The 19,337-nt window shown below is 47.0% G+C and overlaps 2 protein-coding genes and 1 non-coding gene across 3 annotated transcripts in view; 2 read left to right on the top strand and 1 right to left on the bottom strand.

Annotated features, from left to right (window-relative positions):
• CFAP126 (cilia and flagella associated protein 126) overlaps positions 1 to 4,302 on the bottom strand; it is a 10,427-nt gene extending 6,125 nt beyond the window's left edge. The window contains exons 1-4 of the mRNA XM_029285148.1: positions 4,276 to 4,302; positions 2,939 to 3,001; positions 1,147 to 1,227; positions 279 to 455 (exon numbers count right to left, since the gene is read on the bottom strand). Coding sequence (XP_029140981.1) covers positions 279 to 455; positions 1,147 to 1,227; positions 2,939 to 3,001; positions 4,276 to 4,302 — 348 coding nt within the window. The remainder of the gene's footprint in view (positions 1 to 278; positions 456 to 1,146; positions 1,228 to 2,938; positions 3,002 to 4,275) is intronic.
• A 3,168-nt stretch (positions 4,303 to 7,470) lies between these two features.
• Positions 7,471 to 7,660, top strand: LOC114922931. The gene has a single exon (XR_003810531.1). It is a non-coding gene; the product is annotated as a U2 spliceosomal RNA (small nuclear RNA).
• A 1,562-nt stretch (positions 7,661 to 9,222) lies between these two features.
• CSKMT (citrate synthase lysine methyltransferase) lies at positions 9,223 to 11,149 on the top strand. Its single transcript, XM_015821509.2, has 2 exons — positions 9,223 to 9,257; positions 10,373 to 11,149. Exon 2 carries the CDS (start codon positions 10,390 to 10,392, stop codon positions 11,068 to 11,070), a length of 681 nt encoding a protein of 226 aa, XP_015676995.1. The 5' UTR covers positions 9,223 to 9,257; positions 10,373 to 10,389; the 3' UTR covers positions 11,071 to 11,149.
• Positions 11,150 to 19,337: the final 8,188 nt, after the last annotated feature.

Genomic DNA, 19,337 nt, shown 5'->3' with positions numbered 1-19,337 from the left:
CTCCTCCTCCTCCTCCTCCTCCTCCTCCTCCTCCCTTTCCACAAACTCCTTTCCCTTCTACATGAAATGTCTGCAAGAAAACCACCAAGCTCAGAGAGCACCAAGGACCCCACAGTCATTGTCTTCTCCTCCTCCTCCATTCCACAAACCCCACTCCCTTCTACACTGATGTCGTTACCTAGTCAGATTCATGAAACGTCTGCAAAGAAAACCCCCCAGCTGGCAGAACACCCCCAAGGACCCTTCCTTTCCATCCCTTGGCGGTGTCGGTCGCTTACCTTGCCAACAATTTCTGGGCACAATCCGTTGCAGGCTTTGCTTAAGGCTGCCGATTTATTCATCCATTCGGTGAGCCGGGCGGCTGCGTCAATCGACCGGGAGGTGAGAGAGACCTTGGCCGGTGGGATTTTCAAGGGCATGTCCCAGGTGGTCATATAGGTACCCCAAGGAGAAGCCTACAGGAGAGGGAGAATCCCTCTCTGTCATGGGTTCAACCCTGCAGGCACGGCGAAAAGCCGGGCCCCGTTCACACGGCAGGGTCCAGGACACAGGTTTGGAGAAGCCCACCGCTGTAACGCAGGTGTGTTCGTAACTCAGGAACAATCTGTGTTTGCAACCAACAGCCTTTCTTGAAATCTTTGCTGGCTTATGTGCAAGCCAACCTGGGTGTCTTGTGGGAAACCGACCACAGCTTCAACATATTAAGTTATTGCAAGGGGTCCTCGACTTACAACCGTTTTAGTGACCGTCCAAAGGGGCAACAGCCCTTACAAAAAAAAGGACAGGGTGGTTTTTCACACCATTGCAGCGTCCCCTGTGGTCAACGTGATCCAAATCCAGGCGCTCGGCCAGTGACTCGTATTTATGACGGTTGCAGTGATCAAGTGATCCCCTTTTGCGGCCTTGTGATAAGCAGAATCCATGAGGAAGCGGGGATTCCCTTAACAACCGTGTAACCATGGTGGGAACAAAGATGGTCAAAGGGGGGGAGACTCCCTTAACCGATGTCTCGCTTAGCGACAGAAAGTTTGGGCTGAATGGTGGCTGTAAGTTGAGGGCTACCTGCACTGATCTTATGGTTCTGTTAGGGCGGTCAGTTCAAGGGATGAAATCCCTGGTTGGGAAAAAAAAGAGAATAAGGCTCACCTTAGAGCGTGGGATGGAAGGGAGCAGGTGGCCTCTGTCATTGGCTACAAACTGAGTGAAGCCCTCCCGGGTTGAAGGATGCTGATGGGAGAAAAATAAGGGTGGAAGGAAGGGGAAGGGAAGGGAAGGAGGAAAGGAAAGGAAGTTAGAAGGAGAGGAGAGGAGGGGAGGGAAGGGAAGGGAAGGGAAGGGAAGGAGGGAAGGAAGGAAAGAAGGGAAGGAAGTTAGAAGGAGGGAAGGAAAGGAAGGGAAGGAGGGAAGGAAAGGAAGTTAGAAGGAGGGAAGGAAAGGAAAGGAAAGGAAAGGAAGAAGGAGGGAAGGAAAAGAAAGGGAAGGAGAAAAGGAAAGGAGGGGAGGAAAGGAAAGGAAGTTAGGGGAGGGAAGGGAAGGGAAGGAGGGCAGGGAAGGAAAGGAAAGGAAGAAAGGAAAGGAAAGAAGGAAAGGAAAGGAAGTTAGAAGGAGGGGAGGGAAGGGAAGGGAAGGAGGGAAGGAAAGGAAAGGAAGAAAGGAAAGGAAAGAAGGAAAGGAAAGGAAAGGAAGTTAGAAGGAGGGAAGGAAAGGGAAGGAGGAAAGGAAAGGAAAGGAAGTTAGAAGGAGGGGAGGGAAGGGAAGGGAAGGAAAGGGAAGGAAAGGAAAGGAGGAAAGGGAAGGAATGGAAAGGAAGATAGAAGAAGGGAAGGGGATGAAAGGAAAGAAGGGAAGGAGAAGGGAAGAGGAAGGAGAGAAAAGGAAAAAGAATGGAAAGGAAAGGAAGGGCGGAGAGGGAGAAAGAGAAAAGATTAGAATAATAGAATATGAAATAGAACAGAATGCAGAATAAAATACAGGAATAAGTGCAGAATGCAAAAGATAGAATGGAATGCAATAGAAAAGAACACAATAGGAAGATAGGAAGAGGACAGGATGGGGAATGTGAAATGCATTATTCATTAGCAGAATTAGCTCTCTAAGATGCTTCTGATAATTCGAGGCACACAATACCAGCACATCCCACTCCTGTCCCTCCTTATTCTCCCGTGCCTGCATTCTTTTCAAAAAAAAAATAAAAAACCCCATCAAAATGCAATCATCCATTAGACTTAATCTGGCAAATTTAACACTTTTCCTGCTCTGTTCTTAACCTCCGACGTTCATTAATTAACAAGGTTCCAGAGGCAAAGCCCCGCCGTCCCATCTGAGCCGTTCCCCGGAGAACGGTGAGAAGCACATCCCATTTTGGTTTTGATTTATTTTATTTTATTTTTTAAGTCTTTTACAAATCTTGACTCGAAAAATGATTAAAATACGTCATATGACAAAATCCACAAAGCGGAACCAAAGGCCTGGAACAGACTCTTTTTTTTTAAATAAAATGTTCATGTTTGTTTAGAGTTTTACCATTGATTTTATAAATTCTGTTTTATAAATTATTGAATTTACAACTCACCATTTAGCAGCTGTTTGAAGTTACAACAGCACTGAAAAAGAGTGACCTGGAGCTGGTCCTCACACTTACGACCGCCATAGCATCCCCACAGTCCCAGGATCAAATTTTGAATTTTAATCTATTTCGGAGGTCCGGTGATATTTTTCAGGACCCCCCGTTGCCCAGGGTTAGCGACAATTCGCATTGCCACCGTTTTGCGAGTCCGCAGGACACGCAGAACGCCAGCAAACTCCACGAGCCGTGTTCACACAACCCCGGTCGGCTACAGTCCGGGATTCAGCCGGTGGTGTGAATCTGCCTTCTTCTCCTGTTTAAAAAAGGGCTTCCCCCCCCTTTTTTTTTTTTTTGGTCTTGGAAGCAACTCACCGCCTTAGTAACTTTGGGAAGACTCCAGCTTTGCAAATTCCGCGGATTATAGGCATCTTCATACTGGAAAATGACATGGGGGGTGGTGGTAAATGAAATATATAAAGCAATATATCAAAATATTATAATAATAATAATAATAATAATAATAATAATAATAATAATAATAATAATAATAATAATAATAATAATAATAATAAAAGTTGGAAGGGACCTTGGAGGTCATCTAGTCCAACCCCCTGCTCAGGCAAGAGACCCTATACCATTTCAGACAAATGGCTGTCCAGTCTCTTCTTAAAAACCTCCAGTGTTGGAGCATTCACTGCTTCTGGAGGCAAGGAGTTCCACAGGTTAATTTTTCTAACTGTCAGGAAGTTTCTCCTTAGTTCTAGGTTGCTTCTCTCCTTGATTAGTATATCAATGTATATGTATTGAGATACTGAGATATAGATATAGATATAGATATATAGATATAGATATAGATATAGATAGGTAGGTAAGTAGATAGATAGATAGATAGATAGATAGATAGATAGATAGATAGATAGATAGATAGATAGATAGATAGATAGATAGATATAATAAATCAGTATATTAATGTGTAAATAATGGTGAACAGGCCAAAACAGGACGAAAGTGGGGGGGCAAATGGGGGCAGAGCCTGTTGAGAAAAGAAGGGGGGGCACCCCTGCTGCAGGAAAAGGGATTTTTACCCCCCAATAAAAAAGATTGGGGAAAAAAAATAATAGATGTAACCGTTATTTATCAAAATAATAACTGTATTATTTCAAGGTTTGGAAAGAAGACATTGTGGAGAAAAGGGGAAATCAACTAAAGTTACTATGTGGATTATGGATTCTAGAAACCAATTGCTAATGATTTTTCTTTACAAAGGTAAACCCAGCAAACACATTGTTTACCCACTATTAAGTGACTTATGTTTTTAAAAATTCAATAAAATGTATGGGGGGAAAAAGATTATATTTTATTTTATTTTATTTTTCTCTTTGTCTTGGAAAAAAAACTTTGGCTCTTGTGGGAACTTGGGATGGAGAGGAGAAAATGGGGTGGGGGGGCGTGTGGAATCCCTCCTGCAGAATCCCCCCCCATTCTGCGCTCCAAGAGATCACCCTTTATGGGATATGTAGTCCCGAGCACCTCTCCTCCCCATCTGCATGGAGATGGGAGTTGTAGTCCAACATAACTGCAGGGTGCTATGGGGCAGGGAGGGTCGAAGCCCCCCCCGTCCTGAGGTTTGCCTCCCCCCAACATGCATTTAAACCCCCAAATTTTGGAGGGGGGAGTTTGGGGGCGCCCCTCCCGCCCCCCTTTCTCACCTGCCCCGAGCTGAAATGCGTTGCCATCGCGGCTTTGCAGGGGTTTTGTTTGGGCCGTCGCCTAGCAACCGTGGGCGTGGCGGTTGAGAACAAAGGAGCGGCTCCAGCCAATGGGGGGAGGGCGGGAGGCTAAGCCACGCCCGCCTCCGCCCGCCAGGCGTCGCCGTTGCTTTCCGTCTTGCTTCGCGTCCTCGTTGAGGCCTAGCAACTTGGTTTGTCCTTGAAAAGGAAAAAAAAAGGTGGGAGGGGAATTGGGGGGGGCAGGGCCTCGTGGTTTTTCCCCCCTTGAACGAATTCGCTCTTAAGGACCGTACTATTTTATTTTTATTATTTAAATGAAATGTATTAAACTGTATTAAATGTATTTAAAAAAACAGGCCGAGTTTGTCTGTTTCAAAGATGTATAAACCAGGATGGCTTGTAAGGGGTGGCGAGGCTGATTTTTCCTCTTAAACGTAAAGTCACATTTTGGTTTGGGTGTTTAATTGTTTGTTTGTTTATTTAGTTTCTGTTTCATTTTTTTATTTATTTCATGTTCAATTTCGTTTAGAGTTGTTTTTTTAGGTATTTAATTTTAGCTGTTGGTTTCATTTTTATTATTTTTTTAGTTGCTTCGGGCATTTTACGCCTTTAATTTTCAGTGGCTTGTCCTCGTTTTTAGGTTTTAGTTGATTTAATTCTTATTTTCATTTTTAAAAAATGATTAATTCTTTTAATGCAGGGGTCTTCCAACTTGGCCCTTTGATGACTTGTGGACTTCAACTCCCAGAATTCCTCATGTGCCTGGCTGAAGGATTCTGGGAGTTGAAGTCCACAAGTCATCAAAGGGCCAAGTTTGAAGACCCCTGTCTTAAACCTAACAAACAAAATGGAGGCTGGCTGAGGGATTCTGGGAGTTGAAGTCCACAAGTCATCAAAGGGCCAAGTTGGAAGGCCCCTGTCTTAAATCTAAGAAACAAAATGGAGGCTGGCTGAGGGATTCTGGGAGTTGAAGCCCACAAGTCATCAAAGGGCCAGGTTTGAACACCCCTGTCTTAAACCTAACAAACAAAATGGAGGCTGGCTGAGGGATTCTGGGAGTTGAAGTCCACAAGTCATCAAAGGGCCAAGTTGGAAGACCCCTGTCTTAAACCTAACAAACAAAATGGAGGCTGGCTGAGGGATTCTGGGAGTTGAAGTCCACAAGTCATCAAAGGGCCAAGTTTGAAGACCCCTGTCTTAAACCTAACAAACAAAATGGAGGCTGGCTGAGGGATTCTGGGAGTTGAAGCCCACAAGTCATCAAAGGGCCAAGTTTGAGGACCCCTGTTTTAATGTTTATTCTGTTTTTCTTTTTTAGGTGGGGGAGGCCCTTCAGGATATGTCTCTTTCTGCTTCTCCTGCCAGATGTTTGCCAGATGTTGGGACCCTCCTCCTCCTCTGCTGTTTCCAGTCATCTTCTCCACCCCGCAGTGAGCCTTCAAAGATGCCTTTTTATCTGCCCCGGCCAACTTCTGCTGGCAGTAATTAAATGGTATTTATAGCAAGCGGGGAAGAGTTAATCTGCAGAGATAATTAAAAGCTGCCAGGTTGCCCTGTGGGAGCTGCTCTTTCGCCTGCCTTGTTTTTGATGAGAAAGGTCGGGCTGCCAACCTCTGGACAGCCGCTAGGGGGCAGCAGGGTGGCACAGACAATTCCGCCACCTACTGGCCGTTTGGGAGGTTTGCAAGCAAGCAAGAGAATTTCTTGCAGATCTCTGATTGTAATAAAAAGCATCCGTCAATTCTAGATGTTTTGGGATAGAAAGGTTGGCTGTTAATCTGGGCTTTGGGGCATAAAAGAGGTTTAAGCCCCCACTTAAATAAATAAAAATGGAACAACTGAATAGCGGGAGAGATGCCCAATTGAGCTGCTGTGTTTCTTTGGCTCTCTCTTTCCTTTCTTTTTTTTTTCCCTTTCCCTTCCTCTTCCTTTTTTCTTGTTTTTGTCCTTGTTCTCTTTTAGCTTCCTTCCTTTTCCTATTTCTTTCCTTCAGCTACCCCCTTCCTCCCTCCCTCCCTCCTTTTCTTTTTTCCTTTCTTCCCTCCCTCCCCTCCCTTCTTTCTCTTTCTTTCTGTCTGTCTTTCTTTCTCTTTCCTTCTTTCCTTCCTCCCTCTTTCCTTCCATCCTTCCTTTCTTTCTTTCCTTCCTTCCTTCCTTCCTTCCTCCCTCTTTCCTTCCTTCCATCCTTCCCCTTTCCTTTCCTTCCTTCCCCTTTTCTTCTTTCTTTCTTTCTTTCTTTCTTTCTTTCTTTCTTTCTATCTTTCTTTCTATTTTTCTTTCTCTCTCTCTCTTTCCTTCCTTCCCTTCTTTCCTTCCTTCCATCCTTCCCCTTTCTTTTCCTTCCTTCCCCTTTTCTTCTTTCTTTCTTTCTTTCTTTCTTTCTTTCTTTCTTTCTTTCTTTCTTTCTATTTTTCTTTCTTTCTCTCTCTCTTTCCTTCCTTCCCTTCCTTCCCTTCCTTCCTTCCTTCCTTCCTTCCTTCCTTCTCTTTCTTTCTTTCTTTCTTTCTTTCTTTCTTTCTTTCTTTCTTTCTTTCTTTCTTTCTTTCTTTCTTTCTTTCTTTCTTTCTTTCTTTCTTTCTTCTTTCTTGTCTCCTTCCTGCTTTCCCCTCCCTGCCCTGCTGCAAACACTCCCTCCGTAATTCAGGACCCCACTGAGCCAGAAAGGTGGCATGGATGTTCGGGCCTGAATTGCCCTTGCGGTGCTCAACTGCAGCTGCGGGGGGGGGGGAGGACATCTGTGCCCATCAGGCTGGGCTGGCGGGTCGTGTCTGGGAGATGCCGCAGCAGAGCTGGGCGGGAAGCAGCCCAGCCCCCCCCCAGCCCATCTCCGCTCTCCAGGCCTGTTGTGCAGGCAGAGAAGGGGGGGTGCCAGTGCCCCCCTCGGCCAGCTGAGGAATGACAGGGGAGGAGAGTGACGGAGAGGGTGACTCACCCTATGCAAATGATCCACCAACGGCCGCCGGGACAGCCAGGTGGCATGATGGGAAACACTCAGTGGGGAGAGAACCCCCCATTTACACCCCCAAATCGCCCTACAGGAAATGCCGTTGCAGTCCAGCCCAGGCATAGAGCCGGGCAGAATCGATCCACTGATCTGAAACTAGGATCTCTTTGCAACCCAGTTGTGCTCCCCGTAAACTGGAGGATCCCCCGCACGGGAGTCTCGGGCCCCGTCCGCCTGTCTCNCTTTTGGCTAAGATCAAGTGTAGTATCTGTTCTTATCAGTTTAATATCTGATATGTCCTCTATTTGAGGACTACATATTAAATGGATTTTTGGAACTGGGAGATGGAATAGGGGCTTGCTCCGTCCACTCCAAGCATCGGCCTGGTATTGCAGTGCCTCCAGGAACGGTGCACCTCCCCCTGGGAGGAATCTCATGGGTTGAAAAATAGATCTTGGATCAGAAACTCCTTGCAGAAGGATCCTCAGAGGGATCCTTTGCTCAGGGATCTGCTTACAACCTCCCTCTAACCAGGGTGATGGCCTGCTTGCCACCATCTGCACACACAGAGAGATGGACGGGGAGTCTGTTGCTGTGATGGGTGGGACCGTAAATGCTTAAATAGATCAGAAAAGGATCCAGTTTCAGGCTAGGAGGGGGTGTTCAATTGAGGAGTGGGCTAAAAAGGCTTTCAATGCCTAGATAGATCAGAAAAGGATCCAGTTTCAGGGTAGGAAGGGCTGCTAAATTGAGGAGTGGGTTAAAAAGGCTTTCAATGCCTAAATAGATCAGAAAAGGATCCAGTTTCAGGGTAGGAAGGGCTGCTAAATTGAGGAGTGGGTTAAAAAGGCTTTCAATGCCTAAATAGATCAGAAAAGGATCCAGTTTCAGGCTAGGAAGGGCTGCTAAATTGAGAAGTGCGCTAAAAAGGCTTTCAATGCCTAAATAGATCAGAAAAGGATCCAGTTTCAGGGTAGGAAGGGCTGCTAAATTGAGAAGTGCGCTAAAAAGGCTTTCAATGCCTAAATAGATCAGAAAAGGATCCAGTTTCAGGGTAGGAAGGGCTGCTAAATTGAGGAGTGGGTTAAAAAGGCTTTCAATGCCTAAATAGATCAGAAAAGGATCCAGTTTCAGGGTAGGAAGGGCTGCTAAATTGAGAAGTGCGCTAAAAAGGCTTTCAATGCCTAAATAGATCAGAAAAGGATCCAGTGTCAGGCTAGGAGGGGGTGCTCAGTTGAGTGGGTTAAAAAGGCTTTCAATGCCTAATAAGATCAGAAAAAAAGGATCCAGGCTTAGGCCAGGAAGGGGTGCTAAAACTCAGGAGTGGGTTAAAAAGGCTTTAAAAAAATCCCTAACGGCATCCCAAAAGGATCCAGCTTAGTTTCAAGCCACACAACGGCACTTTGATATATTACATACCGGTCCCAACTTTTATTTTTCACATCGGCCGTTTCTCTTTCTCCAATCCGTAAAAAAAAAAACCACCAAGAATTTCACCTCCTATCCGGGGGGCTCGGCCCAATTGACGCCCCAGTCCCCCCAAAAAGTCAAGCGTCTGTCACTTCTCTTCCTTTTAAAGACCCCAAACCGGCATTTTCACTGCTGGCTTTCCCAAAATTAAAAAAAAAAAAAAAAAACCCCACTGGATTATCTCTGGTTTACAACCTTGCAAGTAAGACAATCCCGTGAGCCTTTGACTCATAAATCATTGTGAGTGTGGCAATCCAGCTTGACAGGCGGAGAGAGCGAAAACCTTGGATCTTTTTCTAATTGCTTGGGAGGAAAGAGGGGGAAAAAAAGGGGGGGGAGCGATGGAGAGAGAGATCTGTTTGCTAAGCCATTTTTTTTTTTTTTTTTGCTTTCTGCTTTTCCTTCTGGGCTCCACCTCGGCCGTCCTTCCTCCTCCTCCTCCACCCTGGAGAAAAAATGGCAGCCACGAAGGCGGCGTTTGCCCCAAAGCTGAAAACCCTGATTCAGACTCTTCCTGCATCGGTCGCTCCTTATTCTGCATGGACAGGTGGAGGAGATAACACAGGCTTTATTTCATTTTATTTATTTTTATTTTTTTTGTTATTTTATTTTAGTGTCGTTTGGCTTAGCTTCGTTTAGCTTCGTTTAATGATCTCTCATTGAATTGTAAGAAATTGGATTGTCAGAAATTGCCAGCTGTTTGTTTGTTTGTTTGTGTGTTTATTGCTTTTATACCTTTGGATTAATTCGGTGGGTTTTGCTGTCAGAAAATTTGCACTGATCCTCAAGGGGGACGGAAACCAAATGGCATTTCAGAGGCGGAAGAGAAATGAATTAGGTTTCAAAGGAAGGACAGTGCAGGAGCAGAGAGCCATTTATATGCAAATTTACTTCCTTCCTTTTTTTTTAACCCACCTCCCCCCCCCCACCTTACTGTAATCAGAATAACACAGATGGAAGGGACCTCGGAGGTCTTCTAGTCCAGCCCCCTGCTCCAGCAGAATAACAACAGAATAACACAGATGGAAGGGACCTTGGAGGTCTTCTAGTCCAGCCCCCTGCTCCAGCAGAATAACAACAGAATAACACAGATGGAAGGGACCTTGGAGGTCTTCTAGTCCAGCCCCCTGCTCCAGCAGAATAACAACAGAATAACACAGATGGAAGGGACCTTGGAGGTCTTCTAGTCCAGCCCCCTGCTCAAGCAGGAAATCCTATACCATTTCAGACAAATGCCTGTCCAGTCTCTTCTTGAAAAACCTCCCCCTCAACTTCTGGAGGCAAGCAGTTCCAGTGATTAATTCTTCTCACTATCAGGAAATTTCTTAGTTCTAGCTTGCTTCTCTCCTTGATTAGTTTCCATCCGTTGCTTCTTGTCCTGCCTTCAGGGGCTTTGGAGAATAAGCTGACCCCCCCTCTTCTTTGGGGCAGCCCCTGAGATACTGGAACGCTGCTATCCTGTCCCCCCTCGTCCTTCTCTTCGTTAAACTGGACATCCCCAATTCCTGCAACCGTTCTTCTGCGTATGTTTCAGCCTCCGGGCCCCCCTAATTGCCTTCGTTGCTCTTCTCTGACGCAAAAGGATGGAAAAATCTTCCCCCACGTCTGATTGTGGGGTGCTCACATTTCAATTTCTCTCCGTCCCACCCACCCCCTTTGCAGATGATCTGCTTCGGAACATGGACCAGCGAGAAGCCTGGGATCGCTTCTACTCCCGGAGGGAGACAAACGGACCTCCCCATCCGTTCGACTGGTTCTTTGGCTACAAAGAGATCTCAACGTTTCTCGGCTCCATCCTTGGGGGGCTGCCCCCTGGCCGGGCCCGGGTCCTAGACGTGGGCTGTGGCACGTCGTCCTTGGGCTTGGAACTCTACCGACATTCGTCCGTCCAGGTTCATATCTGTTGTCTGGACTTTTCCTCCGCGGCCCTCCGGGGTCTCGCTCGGATGCTTCAGGATAGCCCCCCGCCACGCCACCCCCTTTCCGAGCTGCGGTGCCACCTGGGCGATGCCACCAAACTGTCCCACCTCTTTGCTTTGGGCTCTTTCCACCTGGTTCTCGACAAAGGGACCTGCGATTCGGCCCTGCGGGGATCCCCCCGGCGGGCGAGACAATTGGTGTCCGAGTGTCTACGGGTCCTGAGCCCGGAGGGGTGTCTCGTCCAGATCTCCGACGAGGATCCGGATGCCAGGGTACCGTTCCTGGAAACAGCCGGCGGAGCCAACATCAAAGTTGGGGAGATTGCCAATCTTAACGGCATCGCATATTATGCTTACACGCTCAGCCCACGCACTCCAGACCCATCGGAGGTGGGGCAGCCCGCCAAATCTGCGTGGAATCCAACCGGCGAGCAGTCTTAAGTGAAATCTAACAAGAGACGTAATACCCATCCATCTTTTATCATACACTCCAGTCAGTTAGCGGTAGTTAATTTAATTTGTTTTATTTTCTCAGTCTGGACTCTCCCGAGTTCCCCTTTGTGAAGCAAAGTAATAATAATAAAAATAATAAAGTTGGAAGGGACCTTGGAGGTCATCTGGTCCAACCCCCTGCTCAGGCAGGAAACCCTATACCATTTCAGACAGGTGGCTGTCCAGTTTCTTCTTAAAAACATCCAGTGTTGGAGCATTCACCGCTTCTGGTGGCAGGTTGTTCCACTGGTTAATTGTTCTAACTGTCAGGAAGTTTCTCCTGAATTCCAGGTTGCTTCTCTCCTTGATTAGTTTCCATCTGTTGCTTCTTGTCCTGCCTTTAGGTGCTTTGGAGAATAGCTTGACTCCCTCTTCTTTGGGGCAGCCCCTGAGATACTGGAATACTGCTATCCTGTCCCCCCTCGTCCTTCTCTTCATTAAACTAGACATACCCAATTCCAGCAACCGTTCCTTATATGTTTTAGCCTCCAGTCCTCTAATCATCTTTGTTGCTTTTCTCTATACTCTTTCTAGAGTCTCAGAATCAAACACAATCTCTCTCTCTCTCTTGTCCCTCTATCTCTCCCTCTATCTGTCCATCCATCCATCCATCCTTAGGACTTTGTTCAGGTCGATCAACTTTTGGGGAACAAGCCACGATTGGCTTGCTTCCTGTAGACCAAGAAGCCATAAAACCTAGTTTCCTAATGGCAGGAGCTCTGCTCTCAGCACCACAAAGTAAATATGGTGGTGAGTGGAATTCTTGAGTTCAAATACAATATTGGCCCCTGTTCTAGACTTGAGAATACGGCGATATGTTGTTTTTTTTTAAAAGCTGCCATCTCTTGATTTCATTGCAATTTATTTATTGAATTGGTAGGAATCACCCAGAGTCCTTCAGAGTTGGGCAACATACAAGCATGTTCAATCAATACAAATTATTATTATTATTATTATTATTATTATTATTATTATTATTATTATTATTATTATTATTATTATTATTATTATTATTATTATTATTATTATTATTATTATTATTTAGAATAAAGCACGTCTCTAACTTCCTAACTGTTGCAACACAGTGCCCATTTCCTTGGGAAAAACGGCCGTGCCAAATTCTCAAGTCTGATCCCAAAGTTGACTCCACTTTTACAATAAGTTGCACGAAACATGAGACAGTGATTTTATTCCGGGATCAGTTAAATTCCTTGCAGGATTCTCCCGACTATTTCAACGGAAACCCGGCTGAATTTGAACTCGGGTGAATGCGTGGAAATGTTGCGGTGTGGGTATAAATCTTTCACTGTAAATCTTTCATTTTGAACCAGTCCTCGGCTTACGACAAAAGATGGGTGTAGGAGTTTGGGGAATAAGAACTAGGCCAAAGTGGGGAGGGGGGGGAAAACAGCCTTCACAATCTCCACGTTGACTCGGCGGTAACTAGCCAGGTTTCCCATCCTGGTTCTGGTTTGTAAGAGGTTACGAAAATGTCGGCTTGTCCCGTCGGTCGCAGGTTAACGAAGCCAGCTTTGGGTTTTACGCTAAGAGCTCTTCCACATCGCTTTCAAAAGAGGCGAACCCTAAAAATAAAAAATAAATGGTAAAAAGTTGAGCGCTATTTAGCATTATTTTATTCCAAATATATTTTAAGACACCTTGATTCCCTTTGAAGAAGCTCATTATTTATGCATTTGTTAATTTCGTCGTAGCCTCAGGGATTGGGGGTGCTTGCTCACAACTGGGGAGAGTGGAAAGTATATACTAGTCCTCAACTTAACGGCCAGAGTTGGGGTAAGAATTTCCATCGCTAAGCAAGGCAGTCGATCAATGTGTCGTGTCTGATTTTATCGCCTTTTTTTGGCCAGGGTTGCAGTCGTTAAACGAATCCTGTAGCCGTTAAGCGAATCCAGCCTTTCCCCCCCATTGACTTGGCTCTTTGGAAGCCAGAAGCATTTGGTGATCACGTGATCCTGGAAGGAGCTTCTAAAGAACACCTAGAGCTTCCCAGGAACACCTGGAGGAGCTTCTCAGGAACATCTGGAGGAGATTCCCAAGAAGAGGTTCCCGGGAACGCCTGGAGGAGATTCCTAGCAACATCTGGAAGAGATTCCAGGAACCACCTGGAGGAGGTCTCCAGGAGCATCTAAAGAAGCTTCTGAAGATCAGCTGGAGCTTTTCGGGAACATCTGGAAGAGGTTCCCAGGAAATTCCAGAAGAGGTTCCCCGGAAGTTTCCCAAGAAGAGGTTCCCGGGAACATGTGGAGGAGCTTCTTAGGAACATCTGGAGGAGCCTCCCAAGAACACCTGGAGGAGGTTTCCAGGAACATCTAAAGTCGCTTCTGAAGAACACCTGGAGCTGTTCAGGAACCTTTGGAAGAGGTTCCCAAGAAGGGATTCCCGGGAACATCTGGAGCAGCTTCCTAGGAGCATCTGGGGGAGCTTCCCGGGAACACCTTGAGACGATTGCTAAGGATCCTAGCAAAAGGGCGTCCAACCAGCTACTCAAAGGGTCCAAGATGACATGGAGGCCAACCCTTCTCCCAGTCCCGAGCTCACCAGCCTCCAGTTCCTCCTCTTCCTCCTCCTCCTCCTCTTCAGCCAGGAACTCCTCTTGCTCAGCCCCTTCCAGCAACGGGAAGTCCTCGGGGGGCCACAGCAGCTCCCCACTCTCCCCATCGCTCCCTTCGCTGGTCTCCACCACGATGGAGGGCAGACGGGTCTTCTGGAACACCAGACCTTCGTAGGGTGTCTTCTCACAAGGCCACCGGTCCAGCTCCTTGAAGCCATCCGAAAGCTCTGGATGATCCTGGGGGGTCATCTCTTCGCAGCGAAGGCCCGTGTCCAGGGGGGGACTCCGCGAGAGGTCCCACCCCAGGTCTTGTGGTGGAATCAGAAAGTCCTGGGGGAGGGAACAAAAAACACCCAGGGGATCAGCCGGAGAAGAGATGGGCTGTTTATTTTATGATATATTATATATATTTCTATTATTCTGTTCCATTCTATTCTATTCTATTCTATTCTATTCTATTCTTCTATTCTATTCTATTCTATTTTTTATTTTTTTTATCTGTATCCCAGCTTTATTATATTTTACAAATAACTTAAGGAGGTGAACATATCCACTTTCTCCTTGTTCCCCACCACAACAATCCTGTGACGTAGCTTGGGCTGAGTGATTGGCCCAAAGTCACACAACTGGCTTTCATGCCTAAGGCGGGACTAGAACTCACTGAGCCTTACCTGCTGGTTCAGAGAAGGATCGGAGCAGGTGCAATCCTCCTTGGCCAAGCTCCACTGCATTTCTTGGCTGGCGTTTAGATCCGGCTGGCCGCTCGGCGTTGGATTCGAATCCTGCGCCAGACTCCGATAAGGACCGTGTTCCTCGCCTGAAGTCCTGGGATTCTGACACTTCTGGGCAATTTCCATCACGTTCGCATCTGTGGAGGTAGCAAAAAACGCAAGCAGCCCCTGTTTAGCGCCCACAATTGGACGCAACTGGCCATTTGGTCATGAAGTGGAACGGTCAGTAAGCGGAAACCGCAGCCGTGCCCAGGATTGGAGTTCCGCTTTCCTTTGCTGGACAGACCCGCGAAGGTGGTCAACGGGAGAACCAGGTCACAAAGTGACTTTTTTTTCAGCACCATTGCGACCGCGACCGGTTGTGAAACGAGGCCGTCACTAAACGAGGACGGCCTGTCTCTCTCTCGGGTTTTAGCAGCTCACAAATAAAAGCGGTGGAGAAAAAAACAACAACACTGTACTGTACAACCAAAAAGGAGAAGAACTGGCATCTAGCGGTCCACATTAAAAGCGCAAATCCATCCGAGGGTGATTAGCTGCCCTCGGCCCGGCTCTCAACCCCACCCCACAGCTGGCTGGGGATGATGGGAATCGTAGTGCCTTCCTTTCAAGCTACACCGATCATCGAGATCGGCCTCGGTTCTCTTTCCTTGGCTGCGGTTCCTGGAAACCATCCTCCCCAAGCGTTTAATCAAGGCGGGTGCTTGAAGGCGGATTAGCGGCCATCAAGAGATAAATGTCCAGATTGATATCTCAAAGAGGCCTTTGGCTTTTGGCAAGGTCATCCTGGGGCAGAGGAGAAGGTCAGCCAGAAGAGGACACCCCCCCTTCAGATCATCCTGCCCTGGGGCAATTGAATAGGAGACAGCCTGGCCTATGGCTTGCCAGAAAGTGAGAATTATAATAACAGAGTTGGGAGGGACCCTGTAGGTCATCTAGTCCAACCCCCCCCCCCTGTTGCCCAAGCAGGAGTTATTTGCAGCAAGGCTGAAAGACGCACATCTGTTTTTGGCTAAGCTGCAGCTCTGGAGCGTGGCCCACGAGAAACGGGAGGTCCAGCGGCTAAATCACTGTTTTCAAAGTGGGTAATGTTCAAATGGGTGGACTTCAAACTCCCAGAATTCCCCAGTCAGCTCTCGGATACTACCGTAGAGGCTTGTGCTGTCAGCGTTAGTGGGAGGGGTTTTTCCTTGATCAGGCTGTTTTTCACTGAGTTGTAAACCGACAACGCTGATAAGGCAAGGTGCTTGTTATGTAAACACAGCAAACCTCTCTCCCTCTTTGCATTGATGATGTTACCTAGTTGGGCGATGAAACGTCTGCAAGAAAACCAGCGAGCTCAGAGCGCACCAAGGACCCCCCACAGTCCTCCTCCTCATAAACCCCCTCCCCCTCCTAGCACTGATGATGTTACCTTGTTGGGTAATGAAACGTCTGCCAGAAAACTAGTAAGCTCAGAGAGCACCAAGGATCCCACGGCCTTGTAGCACTGATGACGTTATCTAGTTGGATAAGGAAATGTCTGCAAGAAAAGAGTCCTTGTCCCAACACGCCTCTTTCTCCTCCTCCCCCCCTCCTCTCCACAAACCCCACTCCCATCTAGCACTGATGGCGTCACCTAGTTGGGTAACGAAACATCTGCAAGAAAGCAACCCCCCAAAACCCCAGACTTGGTTAAGGGCAGATCAGCAAGAGCCTTGCACATACCCTCTTCTAGTTTGCAAGGTCAGAGAAATCAGAGGAGACGAATTCCAGCAGCTTTTAGCAGACACTAATTTTGACCCCCCCAAGCGTCCCATCTCCATATATTTCCCCCCCCCCCATATTGCTTACCTTTTCTTGAATCAAAACAGCTCTGGTCTAAATTTTGGAAGGCGAAGGAGACACGGTCCCTAACGGCAGCTCACCCTTTGGCCTCAGTTGGCTAACCGGGAGGAAAAAAGCAGAAGGAAGGAAGGAAGGAAGGCTGGAGAAGAATCAGGGCTGGAGTCACCACCTGAAGTGGACCAGGCGACTTAATCTCCTTCTGAGCTCATGGAAATTTCAGTGAGAGCTAAGGAGCTCAGGGGAAAATATCAGGTAATCTCACGGAGCAGGGCGGGCGAAAAGGAGATAAGCCTTGACCCCTTGAGGTGTGGATAACATCTATTATTTGGGAGGCCTTGACCCATCTCCAGTTGCTTTCAGAGAAACCTGGTTAGAGGGCCAACTGCCGGAGCGTCTGGACTCAACAGAGGCCAGCAAAAGTCGCTTCAGGCAGGGCTTGTCAACTCAGCCACTTTTATGATGGGTGGACTTCAACTCCCAGAATCCTCCAGCCAGCATGCTTTAGGACGGGAGGACATGCTGGCTGGGGAATTCTGGGAGTTGAAGTCCAACCCTCTTCAAGCTGCCCAGGTTGAGAAACGCCGTTGCAAAGAGTGGCAAAAAAAACTGCAGCATCCTGAATGCAAATCCTCCGCCGTGAGGCTTGGACGCTGACAAAGGAAAAAGAAAAGGAAGATTCCTCAGGCCGCCACACGAGGGCGCTCAACACCCGAGAAACAAGCGTCCCTTCTTTGTGCTTGAGCTGCACGCTCCGCGCGCGACGCTCCGGCCGGATGCCCTTGTGCTCTCTATGGTGGTCCCGCGCCGCTTCCTGTCCCCCTTTCGGCTTCCGGGAAGAAGCGCCGCGGCCCGCCGCCATGGCTATCCAGTGGCGCGTCGTTAAGGCGGTGGGCACCGCGGCGGGCATCTTCGGCGGGGGTCTCTTGCTCTTGCAGCTGTGGCCGTCCGACGAGGCGCGGTCGGCGAAGCTCAGGAAGGTCAGGAAATAGGGGGAGGCCTTGGCCCGAGGCCGCGTCCTACGGTGCTGCTTTAAAACACGAGGACTAGCGCCTCGCGTCAAGACCCTGTTCTGAATCACGAGGACTAATGCCTTGTGTAAAGTTCCCAGGAGGACTAGCGCCTTGCATAAGGCCTTGTTCCGAATCATGCAGATTAGCACCTTGCATAAAGACCCTGTTCTGAATCACGAGGACTGTCGCCTTGCTTAAAGTTCCCAGCAGGACTAGCGCCTTGCGTAAGGCCTTGTTTTGAATCATGAAAACTAGCGCCTTTGCATAAAGACCCTGTTCTGAATCATGAGAACTAGAGCCTTGCATAAAGTCCCCACGAGGACTAGCACCTTGCATATAGACCCTATTCTGAATCATGACTAGTGCCTTGCATGAGACCTTGTTCTGAATCACGAGGACTAGTGCCTTGTGTAAGATACAGTTCTGAATCAGAAGGACTAGTGCCTTAAATAAGATCACATTCAGAAAAAGCAGGCTTTTTTATTTCATTCGTTAGGCTTATTTGCTTAATAGATTCTTATTTCATTTCATCAATACCTTCACCACTACACCAAATTGGCACTTTAGATCACCATAGGGACTAGCATTTTAAATAGGATTCTACTCAGAAACATGAAGATTAGCACCTTAAATAACATATCCTAGTCAGAACCACAAGGGTTAACCTCTTAGAGAAGATCATATTCAGAACCATGAGGACTAGAATCTTTTCTGACTATTTAGGAGAAGAGATGTGGCTTATTTCACTAAGGACAAGTAGTTTGTCCACCTCAGGTGATGTACAGATCCACACAACGGGGATGTCCAAAAACCTTGGTTTGTCTTCCTCACGTCTTTGTTCTCCCCACAGGAATTCCGGGAGCCCAGCCAGCACTATACGGACTCACAGCGACAGAACGCCTTGATGATGGAAATCCTTAAAGAGGCCGCATCGACTGATGAGAATTGGGCCCGGAAACCTTTCTCTTGGAAGAAGTAGCAACGGATGTGACCCGACAGAGCTGCTTGGACTGCACAGTGTTGTGACTCTGTAATGAAAAAACACATTTTTCCTTCGACCCGTTTATTACTTGGGGTCCTTCTGCGGCTTGCTTGGTAAGCTGTCTTCATAAATTAAAAAGGGCACTTGGAGTGTCATTCTGTGTGTGTTTCATGTCTGGCAAAATCGAAAAATGGACCTTAGACAAATGCACGTCCTTAGGGTGGCCCAGCGTGCTCATCCTTTTGTGTTTGCCTGGCTCTTTGAATTCACACATCAAGCTGCAACAAAAAAAAATTGTTTTGCCTGTTGCTAGCTTAGTGTCTGGTTCATCCTGAAAAGTTTATTTTATTTAAATTTATAAGCTGCCCATCTTGCCTAGAGGTGACAAAGTAAAAGAAACAAGGTAAAATATTAACATAGGTTGATCTAGAAATTGATAGAGAGATGCTCAAGAACAGAAGTGCTTCCGGTAACTTAGTTTACGGTAGAAAAACTGCAGAAGCCATATGCTGGCTGCAGTTTATTAACATTTGCGTATTTGTAAATATATAGTTACTTGTGTTTTTATGTAAGGCATTTAGCAACTTAATTTTCATAGCTGTGCTTTAATAACTTATTTATATATTTATAAATATATAGTTATTAAATCTGTGGCTTAGCTGGTTAACTTTTAACTGCAGTTTAATCACTAATATTGTTACTATGCATATGTAGAAAGGTAGGTAGGTAGGTAGGAAGGAAGGAAGGAAAAGATGGGAGAAACGGGGAGGAGAAAGGAAGGGAGAGGAAAGGAAAAAGGAAGGAAGGAAAAGATGGGAGAAACGGGGAGGAGAAAGGAAGGGAGAGGAAAGGAAAAAGGAAGGAAGGAAAAGATGGGAGAAAGGGAGGAGAAAGGAAGGGAGAAAGGGAAAAAGGAAGGAAGGAAAAAATGGCAGAAGGGGAGAAAGGAAGGGAGAGGAAAGGAAAAAGGAAGGAAGGAAAAGATGGGAGAAACGGAGGAGAAAGGAAGGGAGAGAAGGAAAAAGGAAGAAAGGAAAAGATGGGAGGAAGGGAGAGGAAAGGAAGGAGAAGGAAGGAAAAGATGGGAGGAAGGA

This window comes from Protobothrops mucrosquamatus, unplaced genomic scaffold, assembly GCF_001527695.2.
Source record: "Protobothrops mucrosquamatus isolate PMUCROS unplaced genomic scaffold, P.Mucros_1.0 scaffold1339, whole genome shotgun sequence".
Classification (NCBI taxonomy): Eukaryota; Metazoa; Chordata; class Lepidosauria; order Squamata; family Viperidae; genus Protobothrops; species Protobothrops mucrosquamatus.
The sequence above is the reverse complement of the archived record's forward strand: the minus strand, read 5'-3'. Positions and strand labels throughout refer to the sequence as shown.

Bases quoted from the DNA above. Each gene is read 5' to 3' on its own strand.
- CSKMT (XM_015821509.2), top strand. From the start codon at position 10,390: ATGGACCAGCGAGAAGCCTGGGATCGCTTCTACTCCCGGAGGGAGACA.